General features: G+C 40.6%; 3 protein-coding genes across 3 annotated transcripts in view; 2 read left to right on the forward strand and 1 right to left on the reverse strand.

Annotated features, from left to right (window-relative positions):
* Miro (mitochondrial Rho GTPase) overlaps positions 1–15,371 on the forward strand; it is a 637,534-nt gene that overhangs the window by 433,891 nt on the left and 188,272 nt on the right. The gene's annotated exons all lie outside the window — the stretch shown is intronic.
* coil (coilin) lies at positions 4,951–14,546 on the reverse strand. The gene is made up of 7 exons (XM_073991159.1): positions 14,343–14,546; positions 7,402–7,485; positions 7,293–7,330; positions 6,609–7,234; positions 5,518–6,539; positions 5,343–5,448; positions 4,951–5,279 (listed from the first exon to the last, which is right to left on the reverse strand). The coding sequence occupies exons 1-7, from the start codon at positions 14,439–14,441 to the stop codon at positions 5,131–5,133; spliced, it is 2,124 nt and encodes a 707-aa protein (XP_073847260.1). The 5' UTR covers positions 14,442–14,546; the 3' UTR covers positions 4,951–5,130.
* LOC141406093 (uncharacterized) lies at positions 7,504–14,336 on the forward strand. Its single transcript, XM_073991167.1, has 2 exons — positions 7,504–10,048; positions 10,108–14,336. Exon 1 carries the CDS (start codon positions 7,903–7,905, stop codon positions 9,847–9,849), a length of 1,947 nt encoding a protein of 648 aa, XP_073847268.1. The 5' UTR covers positions 7,504–7,902; the 3' UTR covers positions 9,850–10,048; positions 10,108–14,336.

Below are 15,371 nucleotides of genomic sequence, written 5' to 3' on the forward strand. Positions count from 1 at the left end.
GTGTCGAACCCACGGACAGGCAACATCAAAACACTTTTCAACGGTGGCAAAATACCCCTCAGTAATGTTGGCGACATTTCCTGAGTATTTCAGCCATGTAAAACTTCTCTACAGAAGTGGTGTCTTAGACACGCCGTTCGGACTCGGCGATAAACTGTAGGTCCCATATCATTGAGCTAACCCCGATTCAGGGTGCACTCATTGATATGAGAGAAGTCTCCCTTGTCCCTAATGGAATGTTTGTGGAATAATTATAAGATTCATTAGCGTATTTAAAAAGAAGACGACACCCTAGTTCGTCCATTAAATACTCGAAAATAAGAGTAAATTGGTTGTTGTTGTGGCGGCATGAAACCTACGTAGAAGCATAGGTTTGATGCTGGGTTGGCAGCCGCTGGCCGAAGCACTATGGTTTCGGATCAATCGGGTACGAATGAACCCGCTGCCGTGGGATTGAGTAAATTGGTTGAACAAAATGGTTGAGACGTGAAGACAAATGTATCTCAGAACATACCAGTATATTTTTGTATATATTTTTTTTTTTGTTCTAACTGCCAAAAAATTGGATTTACCTTTTTACTGCCTGTTAATATTGATATACATTTTTTTTACTTTTAACTTTATTTTAAAACTGTGTACTAAATATTGAAATTAATAATACAGTTTGAAAAGATATCAGACAAGAAAGAAAGCATTTTAAAACACTATTATACCTACTTGTTTATTTTCAATAAAAAGGAATAAATCCGAGAAAATACTATGTAAGTGTTTATAGATATTTGTTTTGATTTGTGCCCTCAAATTGTTGTGCAGTACACAATTAATCACCCTTATTACGGTTGGCGTTGTCGTAGGCGTTCAAGTGTCGTAGACGTAGTCGTAGGCGTTGTCGTAGTCAATAATTTTTGGTATTATGTAAAATTTTCGACTACGTCTGTTTTGTAATAGATTGCAAAAATACAGGGTGTTGAAGATTATTAACATTTTCGACTATTACACGCCACCCTGTTATAAAAAAGAAAACAAAAAAATAGAGTCAGTTAAAATAAAAAAACAATTATTTATTAATAAACCATAAAAACGTTAAGTGTGGGTTATTTTATATCCGACGATGAGGATGAATATACTCCGAACGATTTAAAAGTAAGACGAAAACAGTTACGACAAGAATCAAACATATTTTCCATGACTGATACTCAGTTGCTGTTGCTGAAATCCATTTCTGTGAGGTGTATTTGTGACTAGTGGGCATAGATCCTGGTTCACTTGGACCTGTTGCTCATTTCCATGAGTGATACCTATGCTTACAGGGGTTATTGTGCGGGGATCCTGATTCACAACGACCTGCGGCTCTTTTGCATGAGGCCTGCTTACGCTTTGGGGAGTAACTGTGCAGGGATCGTGGTTTTCTAAATCTTCATGGATTATACATGCTTCAAACAGTTCTTCCTCAGTGGTTGTTTCTCGAAGCGTTGAAGGCTGCTGGATTCCAATTGACTGATTGCCCGCGTTTACAATTGTATCCAATTGTAACAAGCTGGATGCTGCTTCTTCCGTGTCTGTTAGTATGTACTGTTTGAAGGATCCTCCACCTGTAGCACGACACTCCGCCTTATTGTGAACTAACTTCTTCCTTAACTTGAATTTGTAGTCAGCCCAGACTTTCATCCAACCCTCACCTGTTCGTACGTTCGTACTGGCGGTCCTAAAATGTTGAGTTTCGTACTAATTTTATTCCACTCTTCTTTCACGCTAATTTTTTTATTCCATTGCTGTAACCTCTGGCCAAATTTGGATTGTTCTGCAAAATCTGGACCATTGTGTCAAACTGCTTTTTTGTGGTGACTTTTGTTCTAAAACATGTGCAATATTATAAAATTTATACGAATATATCTTTTTGTTATATAGACACATACCTTTTGTTTAAATCCATTTTAGTTGTTCGTTTTTATTAGTCCCAATTTACATTAGGCGAGTTTACTTGCGGCAATTGTCAGTTTGTAGGTGAGAGAGGGGGCTGAGAGGCAACGGGTTACCATATGCCTCACCTCTCTCTCCATCAAACTGACAATTGCCGCAAGTAAACTCGCCTAATGTAAATTGGGACTTAACGTTTTAAGAAATTTGTCTGTTGTCAACAAAATCTCTAACGACTAATTTCACAGCGTTTCTCGTAATAAAACGCCTCTCGTGGTAGCAAAATTGTAAAAGAATGGCATACAGGGGCCTAATTATGTGAGTCGATTCGATCGTGAATTTACTCGTAAATAAGTTTTCGACACGAGAAAAAAAACGGCATGATAAGACTCGATCGAAATCGTTGATCGAATGTTTCGAGAGTAACCGGTAATCGAACTATGTGTTCTTCAGGGAATGTTATGAAGGTAGATGTCAAAAAATGTGTTTATTTCAAAGCAAAAACTAAAAAAACAAAATTATGGATGAAAAATGTAAATATTTGTGGAATTTTTTGAACAATACATTGAATAATAATTTCGGAATGAAGTTGTGCTAAGAAAATATGAAAATTAGTAATGTTTGCAAAATTGTTTTGACATTCTTGTTGCAGTTTGCTAATACATCTACCTTAATAATTTTCTCTCAAAATAAATGAGAGAATTTGGTGGGTGTTTTGACTTAGCCTCTCTGAGAGAGTATTTCCTTTGGTAAACAACGGGGGATGAACTGTTTAAAATGCACTTTATTAAAAGTTGTTCACCTACATATAAAGTGAAGGCTATTAATATTAAATAATTTTTTGTTTTGCAGAAATTCATATCTTTTCAACTTGTATTTTAACGACTACAAACACTAATTTTTGGTTAATGATAGCATGCATATGTATTTATTTTAATTCTAATTTTATCACAATTTCTCAAAACGACTGAAAAGGACTTTTCCCAATTTCTCTTGTTATTTTGTGTAAAGAATGCTCACAATTATTTACTAACATCATTTTTCCGCTATAAGCCGTCAATAAACAACAATTTTTTACGTTTTAAACAAAAATACAATAAGAAATCTTTCATTTCGTTTGTTTACGATAGGCCATTTGGATACGAGAAATTACTCGCAAATTTATGCTCAATTTCTCGATAATTTTACTCGATAACGAATGTTGTCATCCCAACTTTGAGTACTCGGGTCGAAACAACTCGATATCGAATCACGTAATTAGGCCCCAGAGTTGTAATATCTCGTATACGACATACATAATACCAATTAGACGTTACGACACGTCAATTTGCAATTTTGGATACGACTACGCCAACCGTAATAAGGCTGAATATGTAGATTGCAATATGCTGCTGCCCTCTTACAATACAATGTGGTAATGCCCATCTAATCCTATACGAACACAAACACATAACAGCTCCGTTACCTTTTTAGTGGTAACCCCCATTATTATAAGTCTTCTTTTGTTATAGATTGGATTTACAAAACAGATTTATAGCGTTCCGGTTAACTTAAAGTTAAAAGGGATGATGAAAATTATATTTTTAATGCCTCCAAGTTAGTTTATTTTGCATTTTCAAATCCATCAGATAGTTATAGAACACATGTAATAATGGCCCTAATACCCCGGTTACACTATTGAAGGTTAACCCACTGGGTTTAATAGATCCAGTGGGTTAATCTTTGCTGGTTACACTTAGCTTTTCGAGGATATAAACTGTCAGCTGATGTTTGTTTACGTATACATACAAAATAACTAATAAAGTCGTGTGTTACACTTTTACGATTTCACGTATGAGATATCGTCCCCTCTTTGCTCATATTGGTATATTTTACATAGGGATACATTTTTGTATCATGGTATCAAGCGTACTTTTTGTTAAAAAAGTATCTAATGAAAAAAAAAATAAATAATTTTATGATTTCCAAATAACTTTAGATTTACTAACTCCATAAAATCTCATACGACCAATCGTAAACGTGTAAAACACGACAAACTCTGTTGCAAAAACAGTTGCAACTTTTGGTACTTTTTGAGTAGAGTTGAATTTTTTGCACAAATACCGAATACAACACTGTATTTTTGGTGGATTTGTGCCGGATTTAAAATAAACCTAGTCGTGAGAGGATTTAATTTTTTATGGCAAATCTGGTCAGATTTGACCAGATTAAGTAATAAATCCTCATAATGTGGGTTAACCCGGCAAAAAACTGTAGTGTAACCGCACTATAAAGGCCTGCGTACATAAGCTGCTTTGCCTGATTGCCTTGCTTTGCTGCTTCAATAAAAAATAAAAGAACAAAGAAGGCCGACCCAATTTCCAACTGATGGCAACCCAGTTCGAAATTTCGTCTTTATTCTATTATTTTTATTACGTCAGAAATGAAGCAGGTAAGCAAGGCAATCAGGCAAAGCAGCTTATGTACGCAGGCCTTAAAAGAGTAGCAAAGAAACGAGCTGTCATAAATGAGTTTCACATATTTTTTTTTTAAGTACGGCAACGGAAAAATAACAGAAATGTCAAAAAACTGGAACAAATGTCAAAGTCGGCGCAACAGCCAATCAGACCTTTTACGACGGTAAATTTTATTCTGGAGCAACCCACTCAACATTTCAAAATGTTTGGCAAATGTGCAGTTTAGGAACATGTCTAACATCGTTTTGAAATGTTTACAGCACGTAGTCCTCGCAGCTCCTATTACGACAGCATAATACAAGTCGAATCTTTACACATGGTAATCGTACTTCCAAACATACGTCAAATTCGAAAATGGACTATATCGATACACTTCTTCCGATACCTCCCCTACAAAAATTCAATCATTTAAGCTTAAAAATAGGTTGAGACGATGAACTTTGTTTAATAGATTCACTGTGTTTATCTGCAAACTTTAAAAAGAGGATTCAGGTGACAATCCGGTAGATAGGTAAAGGTAGATATTTAACTGGACAAAACATTGGAACTTCTCACTTTCGAAAAATTAATACTATTATTTTATTTATTTATAATTAAAAATACACATATTTTTATTTGCGTTTGTTGCAGTTTTTGTAAAAGAAAAATAAATAATAAATTTTGTTATTTGCATAACACAAACACAATTACATTAATAAAATAATATTGTATTTTGTTATATAATTATGAACATGGCACAAAGCTAAAAGGCGACATATTACAAAAAGGATATTTTATTCTTTGGTAGCAGTCTCGGCTGTATAAGTTCACTGAATTTAATTTGTACAAATTTTTCGTCACACATTGAATTTTCCAGGTAGTTATTAAGATACTGACTTGGGACGAAATGTAGCTCTGAATGGCCATCTGGAGAAATGTAAATAAAAAATATTAAGAGAAGAATATATACATACTCCACATTACGCCTACCTAAAATCAAAAATTTTATAGTTTTAGTGCGATGTTGAATGCGTTCGGCTTTTCCTGCCAAAAATTTTGTGCAATCAGGATTACCATGACGATTTGTAAAGGGGATCTTTATTAAAAAAAACATTGTTCAAATTATTAAAAAATACTAAATTGAAATATTTGTATTATTATGTACCTTAAAGATCATAATATCGCCAACGTCTGGTAAATCTTTTGTATCTTTACACCATCCGATAATTTTGCTTATTTTAATGGTACTAGAATTCGATCTATTAAAAGACAAAGAGTTACGTTGAACAGTTTTATTTGAGAAAGTTTTACTGTTATTCTGCTCATCAGTTTCATTCAGATCAATAACTTCCTCAACATCAGATGTATCGGATACACAGAGATCTTGTATGTCTTTTTTGCTCTTTTCCAATTGACTGTCATCTTCATCCACCTCGCTAAGATCAACACAATCTACTGAAAGAATGCTAGATTCCTCATTACGTTTTGAATCATCGCAATCCTCCTCTTCCTTTTTTGTTACATCGCAATCATCTATGTTTTGTGTTTCGTTGTCTGATACATCTTTATTGCTTCGATCTCCATTGACAGTTGTTGTTATTTCATTCAAATTACTTGTTCTATGAGAATTTTCTGCTGTCTTTGCATTGTTAGATTTTCGTATTGTTGTGTTGTTAATTGAATCCGCCAAACTTTCATCCTCCTCCTGTGTATTGTTATTATCTGTATATGTTTCATCATTGACTTGTGGTCCTATTAACGATGTAGTTGTTTTATTTTCTTCTGTCGAGTTTTTATTTTGTCCCTCAGAATTATTTAATACTTCCAACGGTTTTAGTAGAATATTTTCTTGTATTTCTATAATAGGTTTCTTTGAGCTAATGCAGTCTTTGTTGTTGTCTCTTTTTATGTGTAGGATTCTAGGCGTTTTCGTGTCAAGATTGTCCGTTTGACAACGGAATATAATATTAATAGGAGGACTTTTAGTTTCTGTTTCTGGTGCATTAGTTGTGTTAGTTGTAGTTGTTATTTCTCCAGATTCATTAAAGTGTAAATGTTTGGAATTTGTTGGCTGTTCTTTGAAGGGATTCTTTATAGACTTATTTGCCTTACCAGATTTACCAGAGTTGCTTATAAATGTAGAAGATGGTAAATAACTATGACGGGTTGGTGGGGAAGATTTGTCAACTAGGAAATTATATTAACAAAATTATTTTGTTTAGTATGAATCGTATTCTATATGTACCATGTACTTACTAGAAGTTTCTGAAATCGATTTCGACTCCTTGGGCTTTCGTCTACGTACTTCGGATTTTTCATGTTTATCATAACTAACTTTCTCAATTTGATCGTCCTCCATGTAACTATTAACAATAGTTTTGTTTGTCCCATTATGTGACACTTGATTTGTAATAGTAGTATCGCCATTTGAAACCTTTGTATCAGCATCATTTATAGTTTCATTGTTTTCCGCAATCACATTTGAGTGCAACTTAGATTTCTTACTTTTTTTACTAGACTTAGATGAAACCATCGTTGTGGTGGGTGGTGGTGGCATTTGTTCATTGCTAGTGCTTGTTATTTCCGAAGATTTATTAACACGCTTATCATCTTCTCGAATTGTAGCATGAAGGGCAACACAATTCTTTAGTCGTTTAGAGCAATTATTTGGCGTTGAAGTATTAAAATCTCCCAGAGAACGATATTTACGTTTCTTTTTTGACTCCCCAGCAGCATCCGCACAATTCAAGCTATTATTGATGGTCTCATCGGGCACATCTTCTTTTTCATCTCTCTCACTTGTTGTCTCCTCCTGATTTTCTTTATGCTTGGTAGATCTTTTCCGTTTTCTTTTTTCCAAAGATTCCTTTGGTACGAAAGCCCTAGAAAACAAAACATACATATCAGCCAATTCTTAGTTTTTTCGAGGGACAAACTCACTTTAGTTCCTGGCAAAATTTTAATATCTCAATGGGTTCCTACGTTAAAAGGATATATAAATATGTTATTTCAATCATATTGATTTTGTATAGATTACAAAGATGATTACATTGGGGTGAAGAAAGCATCCTTCATTTAAAAATCTCACACAATCTACTTCGAAAAGTGTCTCAACTCTTTTTTGTAGACATTTTACATGCGTCCACCCCCCGCCGGGGATAACAATCTTGAAGCGATGCGGGGGCTAGACGTCACATCTTCTCATTTGACTTCTTGTAGTGTTGAACTGGGAGGCTGTGATCGACCAAAGGTTATCCACTCTCTGTCACGCACCAATTTAGTGCACTGGAATTCAAAGTGTATCTCTGGATTGAGTGACATATATTTGGTAGCGATCTCCTACCAAAGTAATTGTGAGATCCCCTAACACCGGGGTGTTATGCGACCTCGTGCTCATCGGTGTTCTCAAGGTTTGCAGTTAGGGTACCAACTGTATTCGAACGGAGCCTCGCTGATACCTGGGTACCTCAGCGAGTAGTCAGTGCCCTAGTCATGGTAGTGGAGGGCTATGCCATGTCCGTCTTCAGTTCCCCCATAAACTCATCTACTTATGGATAAAGAATTTAATATAAAAACAAACAACCCCAATTCCGATACACCCTCATCATCGACCATGGCTATGAACCCGGACAATGTTGCACCTCGTGCGAATAATCAATCCCTGGGCGGGGACGTTGATAGAACGACAGTGGACAGTGTGAACGACGCCATCAATAAGCAGAGCAGGGAATTGCTCGAGCTCCTGAGGGACAGCGATAGTCTCCGACTAAGTCAGGAGAGCCCCCCTCCATGGGACTGGGAGAGTTGGGAGGATGATGAGATGGATATTACAATTATCCCATCTCAATCATCCACCGCTACTCTCTCTCGTGCACTGGAGAGCTCCAACCTTACGGTCGGGGATCCGGCTCCCTCGGGGGCTGAAGTGTCGGTCGATTCCGATAAACCCCCCCTAAACAGGCAAGATGCCTTGGTGGAGGATGCTTTGGAGGAGGATACGACGACGGCCTCTCCAAAGTCTCCCTCAACCAAAGCCAATAAATCTCGGCAGAAAAAAGATAGATACAACTATCGTAGAGCTGTCTTCTACTGCCAGAGGTTTATTGGCAAAGACCCTTCCGAGGTGACCCAGTCGGAATTTAGGGAAATTGGCCTGAAGATCCGATTTGTGAGGCGTTTCGAACGGAAATACCCTCACATTGAAAAGATCTTCCTGCCAATCGACCAAATTCCGACCCCTGTCGAGGCTGCAGTCTCCAGCCCAGCGGCTGAGACAAAGGCAACCTCTACAGGGAAAAATGCAAATCCGGTGCTGTCAAACTGCTCGAGCCCTTTGCGGACGTCCTTGACGACCGCGGTAGGATCGAGCAGGTTGGCTCCACCGGCCCCGAAAACGACGGAACGCAAGGGAAACACTGGTGTGATCCCTTCCGTTTCGAAGTTGGCGCAGGGAAGATCGCAGCCACAAGCTAGACAGCCGCCAAAGGTACCGCCTATGTCGACTGTCTCGTCGGTGGCTGCCATCGGACCCGCCGGGGTAAAGAAAGGTGCGGATCTAGTAGGGGCGACTGTGCAGAGGACTGGGCAACAGACCACTGTTAAGCCATCGTCACCTGCTAGACCTCACCCTTCTGATGTGAAGGGCGGTGCTGGCACTGTGAAAGGCCATGGGGTGGTGGCGGGAGATGGACCATCGACCTCTAAGCAGAGCGGATACTCAAGGACATCTGCGCAGGAATGCGTTAAGAGGGTCAGGTCCTCTGAGGATCCGCATCCTGTTGCCAAGAGGGTGGTGGATCGTCGACCGACCAACCTAATGGACCCGCGCTCACAGGGGACCGGTCATATGAAGACAGTAGGGGCTCAACCTGGGAGGGCCAGTAAAGCTGACCCAAGTCCGATGCCCTCACGGTCTTCAAATGACAGGACACCGAAGCCAGCGAGCCTAGAAGGCGTGATCGCCCCGGAGAATCTCCGTGTGGCAATCATCAATAAGGCTGATCTGGATGGGAGGATCAGCGATACGCACTGGATCGCAGTGGAACGCCTTCTCCGGAAGGCCATCACCTCCGATGAGGTTGACGCCGGCAAGACCGGCTTCGGCAGGGCGGTTATCCAAAGGGGAATCAGAATCCTCTATTGCCAGGATGAGGAGTCGAGAGACTTCCTCATCCAGTTGATAGAGGGTGCTGGTGACCTCTGGGACGGCTGCATGCTGGCTGCTGTCCCTGTTGACGAGATACCCAGGAGGAGTGTAGCCACAACGTGGGTGCCTCCTCCTGACTCTGATGCAGGGGAAGTAGTCAAGATGCTGAGGAAGCAGAACCGGGGCCTTTCTGTGGATGGCTGGAGGCTCCTCAAGCACTTTAAGGAGAGAGACGGCATGGTGATGCGATTCACCATAGATGATGAGAGTGCGGACTACATCAGAGACTGTGGGGGAGTGCTGTTTTTCGGGTCCGGAGGACTTCGGTTCCGGCTCTCGAAGTCGCAGTAAGGTAGTTCAGCAGCATGGCCTTCGGGTGCTGCAGATCAATCTGCATCACTGTAAGGCTGCGGCTGCTGAACTCCTTCTCTCCCTCACAGACTCTGCAGTAGATATTGCTTTGGTCCAGGAACCCTATTTGTATAAAAATAGGGTTTCTGGACTAAACAATGAGCACTTCTCATTATTCTATACGAATAATGGAGACAAGGTAAGAACCTGTATTGTAGCTAGGAAAAGTCTAAACCTTATTCAACTCTACAATTACAGTGATGGCGATACGACTGTAGTGAGGCTAGACGAAGTTACCGGTAGGGCTTTAGTTCTGGCCTCGGTCTACATGCCGTATGAGGCTCCCGACCCACCTAGCGGATTGGTGCGCAAACTAGTGGAGGAGACGACGGGCAGATGCAGGTTGGTGATGGGCTGCGATGCAAATGCACATCACTTCCACTGGGGAAGTAGAGACACCAATGCGAGAGGTGAGTCCATATTCGATTTTATTTTAGCTAATAATCTACGAGTATGTAATAGGGGTAACACTGCCACCTTCCATAATAGGGTAAGGGAGGAGGTTATTGATCTCACCCTTACAAATATGGAAGATACAGCCATAGTGGACTGGAGGGTATCGGAGGAGTGCTCCTTTTCAGATCACAGAGCGATACACTTTCAAGTCCACCATGGAAGTAAAAGGCAACCGCCTCATAGGAATCCAAGGAGGACAAACTGGGAAATCTACAGCTCCCTCGTTTCCTCGAGGTTGTGTGAGTTCCCTGAACCACGCACAACGGAGGAAATAGATGGCCAAGTTGCAGATCTCACGCGTGTCCTCCAGGGTTGTTATGAGAAGTCTTGCCCATTATCTTATCCTGGTAGGAGAACTCAACCAGTCTGGTGGAACAACGAGCTAGCAAAGCTTAGGAAAAATAGCAGGAAAGCCTTTAATAAAGCTAACAGCACCAAATCTGATACCGATTGGAACCTCTACAGAGAGAGTTTCAATCGGTATAAAAGTGAAATCAGGAAAGCTAAGAGAGACTCGTGGAAAAGCTTTAGTGAATCCATAGAGGGGGTTAATGCAGCAGCGAGATTTCGTAAGGTGATCTCGAAGGACCCTAAACCCTTTGGGAGCATCAAACGGGATGACGGTACCTGGACTAACTCCGCTCTAGAGACTCTAGATCTGTTGACAGGAACACATTTCCCCGGAAGTGAGGATGCCAGCTCGAGTACACCTTGTGTGGACAGAAGCAGGACCCGCACTCCGGGGGAAGTGGCTCTTGTCAATAGATTAATAAGCCACCACAAAATCTCATGGGCGATTAGTACTTTTCAGCCATATAAGTCTCCTGGACCTGATGGAATCATTCCAGCGATGCTTCAGAACGCACCGACTGTTTTGATAACCATTCTTCAGAAGATTTTTAGGGCTTGTTTACTACTATCGCACATACCGGCACTGTGGAAAGAGGTAACAGTGACCTATATTCCCAAAGCTGGGAAACCAAGTCACTCACTGCCGAAGGACTACAGGCCGATTAGCCTTTCCTCCTTTCTCTTAAAGACTTTGGAAAGGTTGTTAGACTTAGAAATTAGAACTTTCTTCAGACGAGACCTTATTAGCGAATCACAACACGCTTATATTAAAGGGAAATCAACAGAAACAGCGCTACATTGTGTCGTGGGTTATATAGAGAAGAATATGGTTGAATCGAATTTCACCTTGGCTGCCTTTCTGGATATAGAGGGTGCCTTTAACAACGTGAAACTCGAATCGATCCACTCCTCTCTTGAATCGCTGGGTGTCCCCCCTATCCTAATAGATTGGATTGACAGCATGCTTAGAAGCAGGCTTATCAATTCAAATATTGGGGAGAGCTCCATTAGGAGATCTGTCACCAGAGGCACACCGCAGGGGGGAGTCCTATCGCCCTTGCTCTGGCTACTGGTGATAAATGGGATACTCAGGGAATTCGACAATCTAGGAACTAAGGTAGTTGCTTATGCGGATGATGTGGTCATCCTGATTAGCGGGAAATTTCTGTCCACATTGTCTGATTTAATGCAAAGAGCACTTGCCAAACTCTCACGCTGGGCTCACACCAATGGACTTGGCGTGAATCCGGCAAAGACAGAGCTGGTGCTCTTTACTAGAAAAAGAAAGACAGCCGAGTTCGTTCCACCAACACTAGATGGAGTGCAGCTAAATCTTTCTACGGAGGCGAAGTACCTGGGAGTGATTCTTGACCATCAACTTAGATGGAAAAGGAACACGGAGGAGCGCACTAAGAGGGGTCTAATTGCACTCTATTCTTGCAAGAACTCAATAGGTAGGAGCTGGGGTCTGAGACCACACATCATACACTGGTTGTTCTTGACAGTGGTATGCCCCATTTTGACCTATGGGTGTCTTGTTTGGTGGCAGGCCCTGAATAGCAAGTCCAATTTGTCCAGGTTAGCTACTGTGCAAAGATCTGCTTCAGTTCTTATTACAGGAGCAGTGAGAAGCACCCCTCAAGCGGCACTGAGTGCAATACTGAACATCCAGCCACTGGACATTTCTGTTCAGTATCTAGCATCCCGTAGTGCCTTGAGGCTCAAGGAGCTTAATCTTTGGCGATCCTCTGGGTCTGGACATGCTAGTATCTTACACCAGCTCAGCGGTCTGATCGGACTCAGTGACGTAGGGAGTGTAACTGACTACATTTCGCCTTCGCTGGATTTCGATGCAGCGAAGGTCTCTATCCCTGACAGAAGTGAATGGGAGCATGGCAGGCCACTACCCGATAGCCTCTCCATCTTTACTGATGGTTCTAAGATGGCTGAAGGTACTGGAGCGGGGGTGTACTGTGAGGAGTTGAACATTAGGCGTTCATATAAACTCAATACAAATTGCAGTGTTTTTCAAGCGGAAGTCTTCGCAGTATTGAAGGCCCTGGAATTGGTAGTAGGACTGACGGATCAAGTAGGTAGGACAGTCACAGTCTACGTAGATAGTCAGGCTGCCCTTAAGGCGCTTGGGTCATATACTATCAAATCTAGGATCGTTCAAAATTGTAGGTCCACCTTAAAAACATGTAATTTAAGCGTAAACCTTTGTTGGGTGCCAGGACACTGCAATGTTGAAGGAAACGAGATTGTTGACGAATTAGCAAGGCGTGGTTCCCAGTCCCCTGACCTTACGGTAGAGGAATATGTCAGGCCACCGCTCTGCTACTTCCTCGGCAAACTCAGTCAGTTCTATGCAGAGAAAACCGTAAGAATTTGGCAAGACGCACCTGGTTGCAAGGTGTCGAAGTCAATCTGGCCGGCAATCTCAGGGCGTAGAACTGCGTCCCTTCTCTCACTATGCAAGTCGGAAATCAGAATAGCTACAGGGGTCATTACTGGTCACTGTAGAATAAGATCTTTGACATGTAAGTGGGATGATAATAACATTGAGTACTGTAGGTTATGCGAGGATGAGGAGGAAACGGAGACAATCGAACACCTTTTATGTAGATGTCCTAGACTGATGGCCAAAAGGCATAGACTATTTGGTGCACATGTGATTGACTCTCTATCTTACTTCTCCTCTATTGACCCTACTATCCTGGTGGTTTACTGTAAGAGTCTAAAGTGGCTCTGGGGCGGGTCAGAACAGGCTTAACACAGTCTAGGAAAATAATCTCTTTCTCTTCTTCTTAAAACAATCTGTTACTCTCCTTTACAAATACTCACTCTTCTTATTCTTTTCTCTTTTGTCTTATCATTTTCACCTTCCCTCCTTCCCATCTTTCCACCTAATCCACAATCTCCTCCCACATAGCTCACCATATCATCATAAACAGCCTGCATCATCATCTGCAGGCCTACAGCACCGTTCAGAATATAATCTGCAGTCTCACAACATCATACAGAATCGCTCACAACAAGGAACACATCACACCATCTGCACTCACGCACCACCGTATACCGTATGCACAAATCACCATATACCCATCAGTCACACAACACCATAATCTGTAGTCACGCAACATTATGCAGTCTCGCCAATAACAAGAATCACATCACACTTTCCACTACACATCAACATCATCAGCACTCACACATCACCACATAGCAGCATCTAATATCATCTCATCCATAGTCCACATTGAATCTTCCCTTCAACACTATCCATCATCCATCCATAAAATCCACAACCGCACACTTTATCATCATCAACAGCCTTGTATCAACATATGCACCATTCAAAACATACATCATAACTCATGACTCCTGTACACCATCATCACCACACGTAACATCAAATAACAAATCCATAATAATAAACAACATATCACACTTCTACTTCACACCATCACCTACTATGTACACTTCACCATACAGCAGCATCTATTATCACTTCATCAAATACGACATATATACTTCAATAGTCAGGATGATCACAATGGACCTCAAGGTCTCCGAGTGGAGTGGCTGCCAGCACGGCAGCTGCGCATCCTAAACCTAACCTAACCTACATGCGTCCACATGGCAGTGTCAACCATCAATAGGGCCATTTTTCTTTCGTCCTCGAAAAATGTGGAAAGATCGATTTTTATACTAAATTTACTCATTTTTAAACAATGAAACAGCACACAAAAAAATTAAGACCGGCACTCCATCAAATGTCTGGCTTTATATTCGATTACTATCGATATGTATGTATGTTTATGCTAAAGCGGGGTACACACTAGAGCTAGCAAAAAACCGATGGTACTATCGATAATATCGATTATTGTTTAAAAATTCAATATCGATAGATAGTTTTGCCTATCGATATTATCGGAATAAAAAACCCTAACCTGAAATCCATTGAAATAAATAGATGCTCTGTTCCAGAACCTGCAAGAATCTACTAATTTTTACTACGATAACAATTTGCCCTTTATGCTATCGAAGAAAATAGTAAAAATTAGTAGATTCTTGCAGTTCTGGAACAGACCCAGAAATTTCGCTGCTTTTCGGTTATGTGTGTGTAAGAAAGTAAGTCAGTAGTCACACGTACACATTTTTCGGTAAAATAAAATGTATTTCTTTCCATTTTTTATAAAATAAAATCAGTTATTTATTCTCCTATACATTTCTGTGAACTATTTTTGCATAATTTCAAGAAAATCATTGACATGTCCGCCGTTTTCATCTCCAAATTAATGGCGGTGACAACTTAACGATAATATCGATAGCAATCGATATTTTAAAACATATCGAAAATATCTAATGTTGGGAATATCGATGGTTTGCCAGCTCTAACGTCCACACTGACAAGCAACCGATTATTTGAGCAAAACTGACCATCAAAACTGATCGTGTGTACCCCACTTAACATCCACAAAACCGAAAAGCAGCGAAATGTCTATTTATTTCAATGAATTTAAAGTGGGGTACACACGATCACTTTTGACCAAATATTTTGTGGTTGCTGGACAGTTTGACATTTATCGATATTTCCGAAAAATCGACAGTTCAAACTGATCGTGTGTACCCCGCTTAATGTCATGTTCACA

This window comes from Musca autumnalis, unplaced genomic scaffold, assembly GCF_047663935.1.
Source record: "Musca autumnalis isolate F117 unplaced genomic scaffold, ASM4766393v1 scaffold_5, whole genome shotgun sequence".
NCBI lineage: Eukaryota > Metazoa > Arthropoda > Insecta > Diptera > Muscidae > Musca > Musca autumnalis.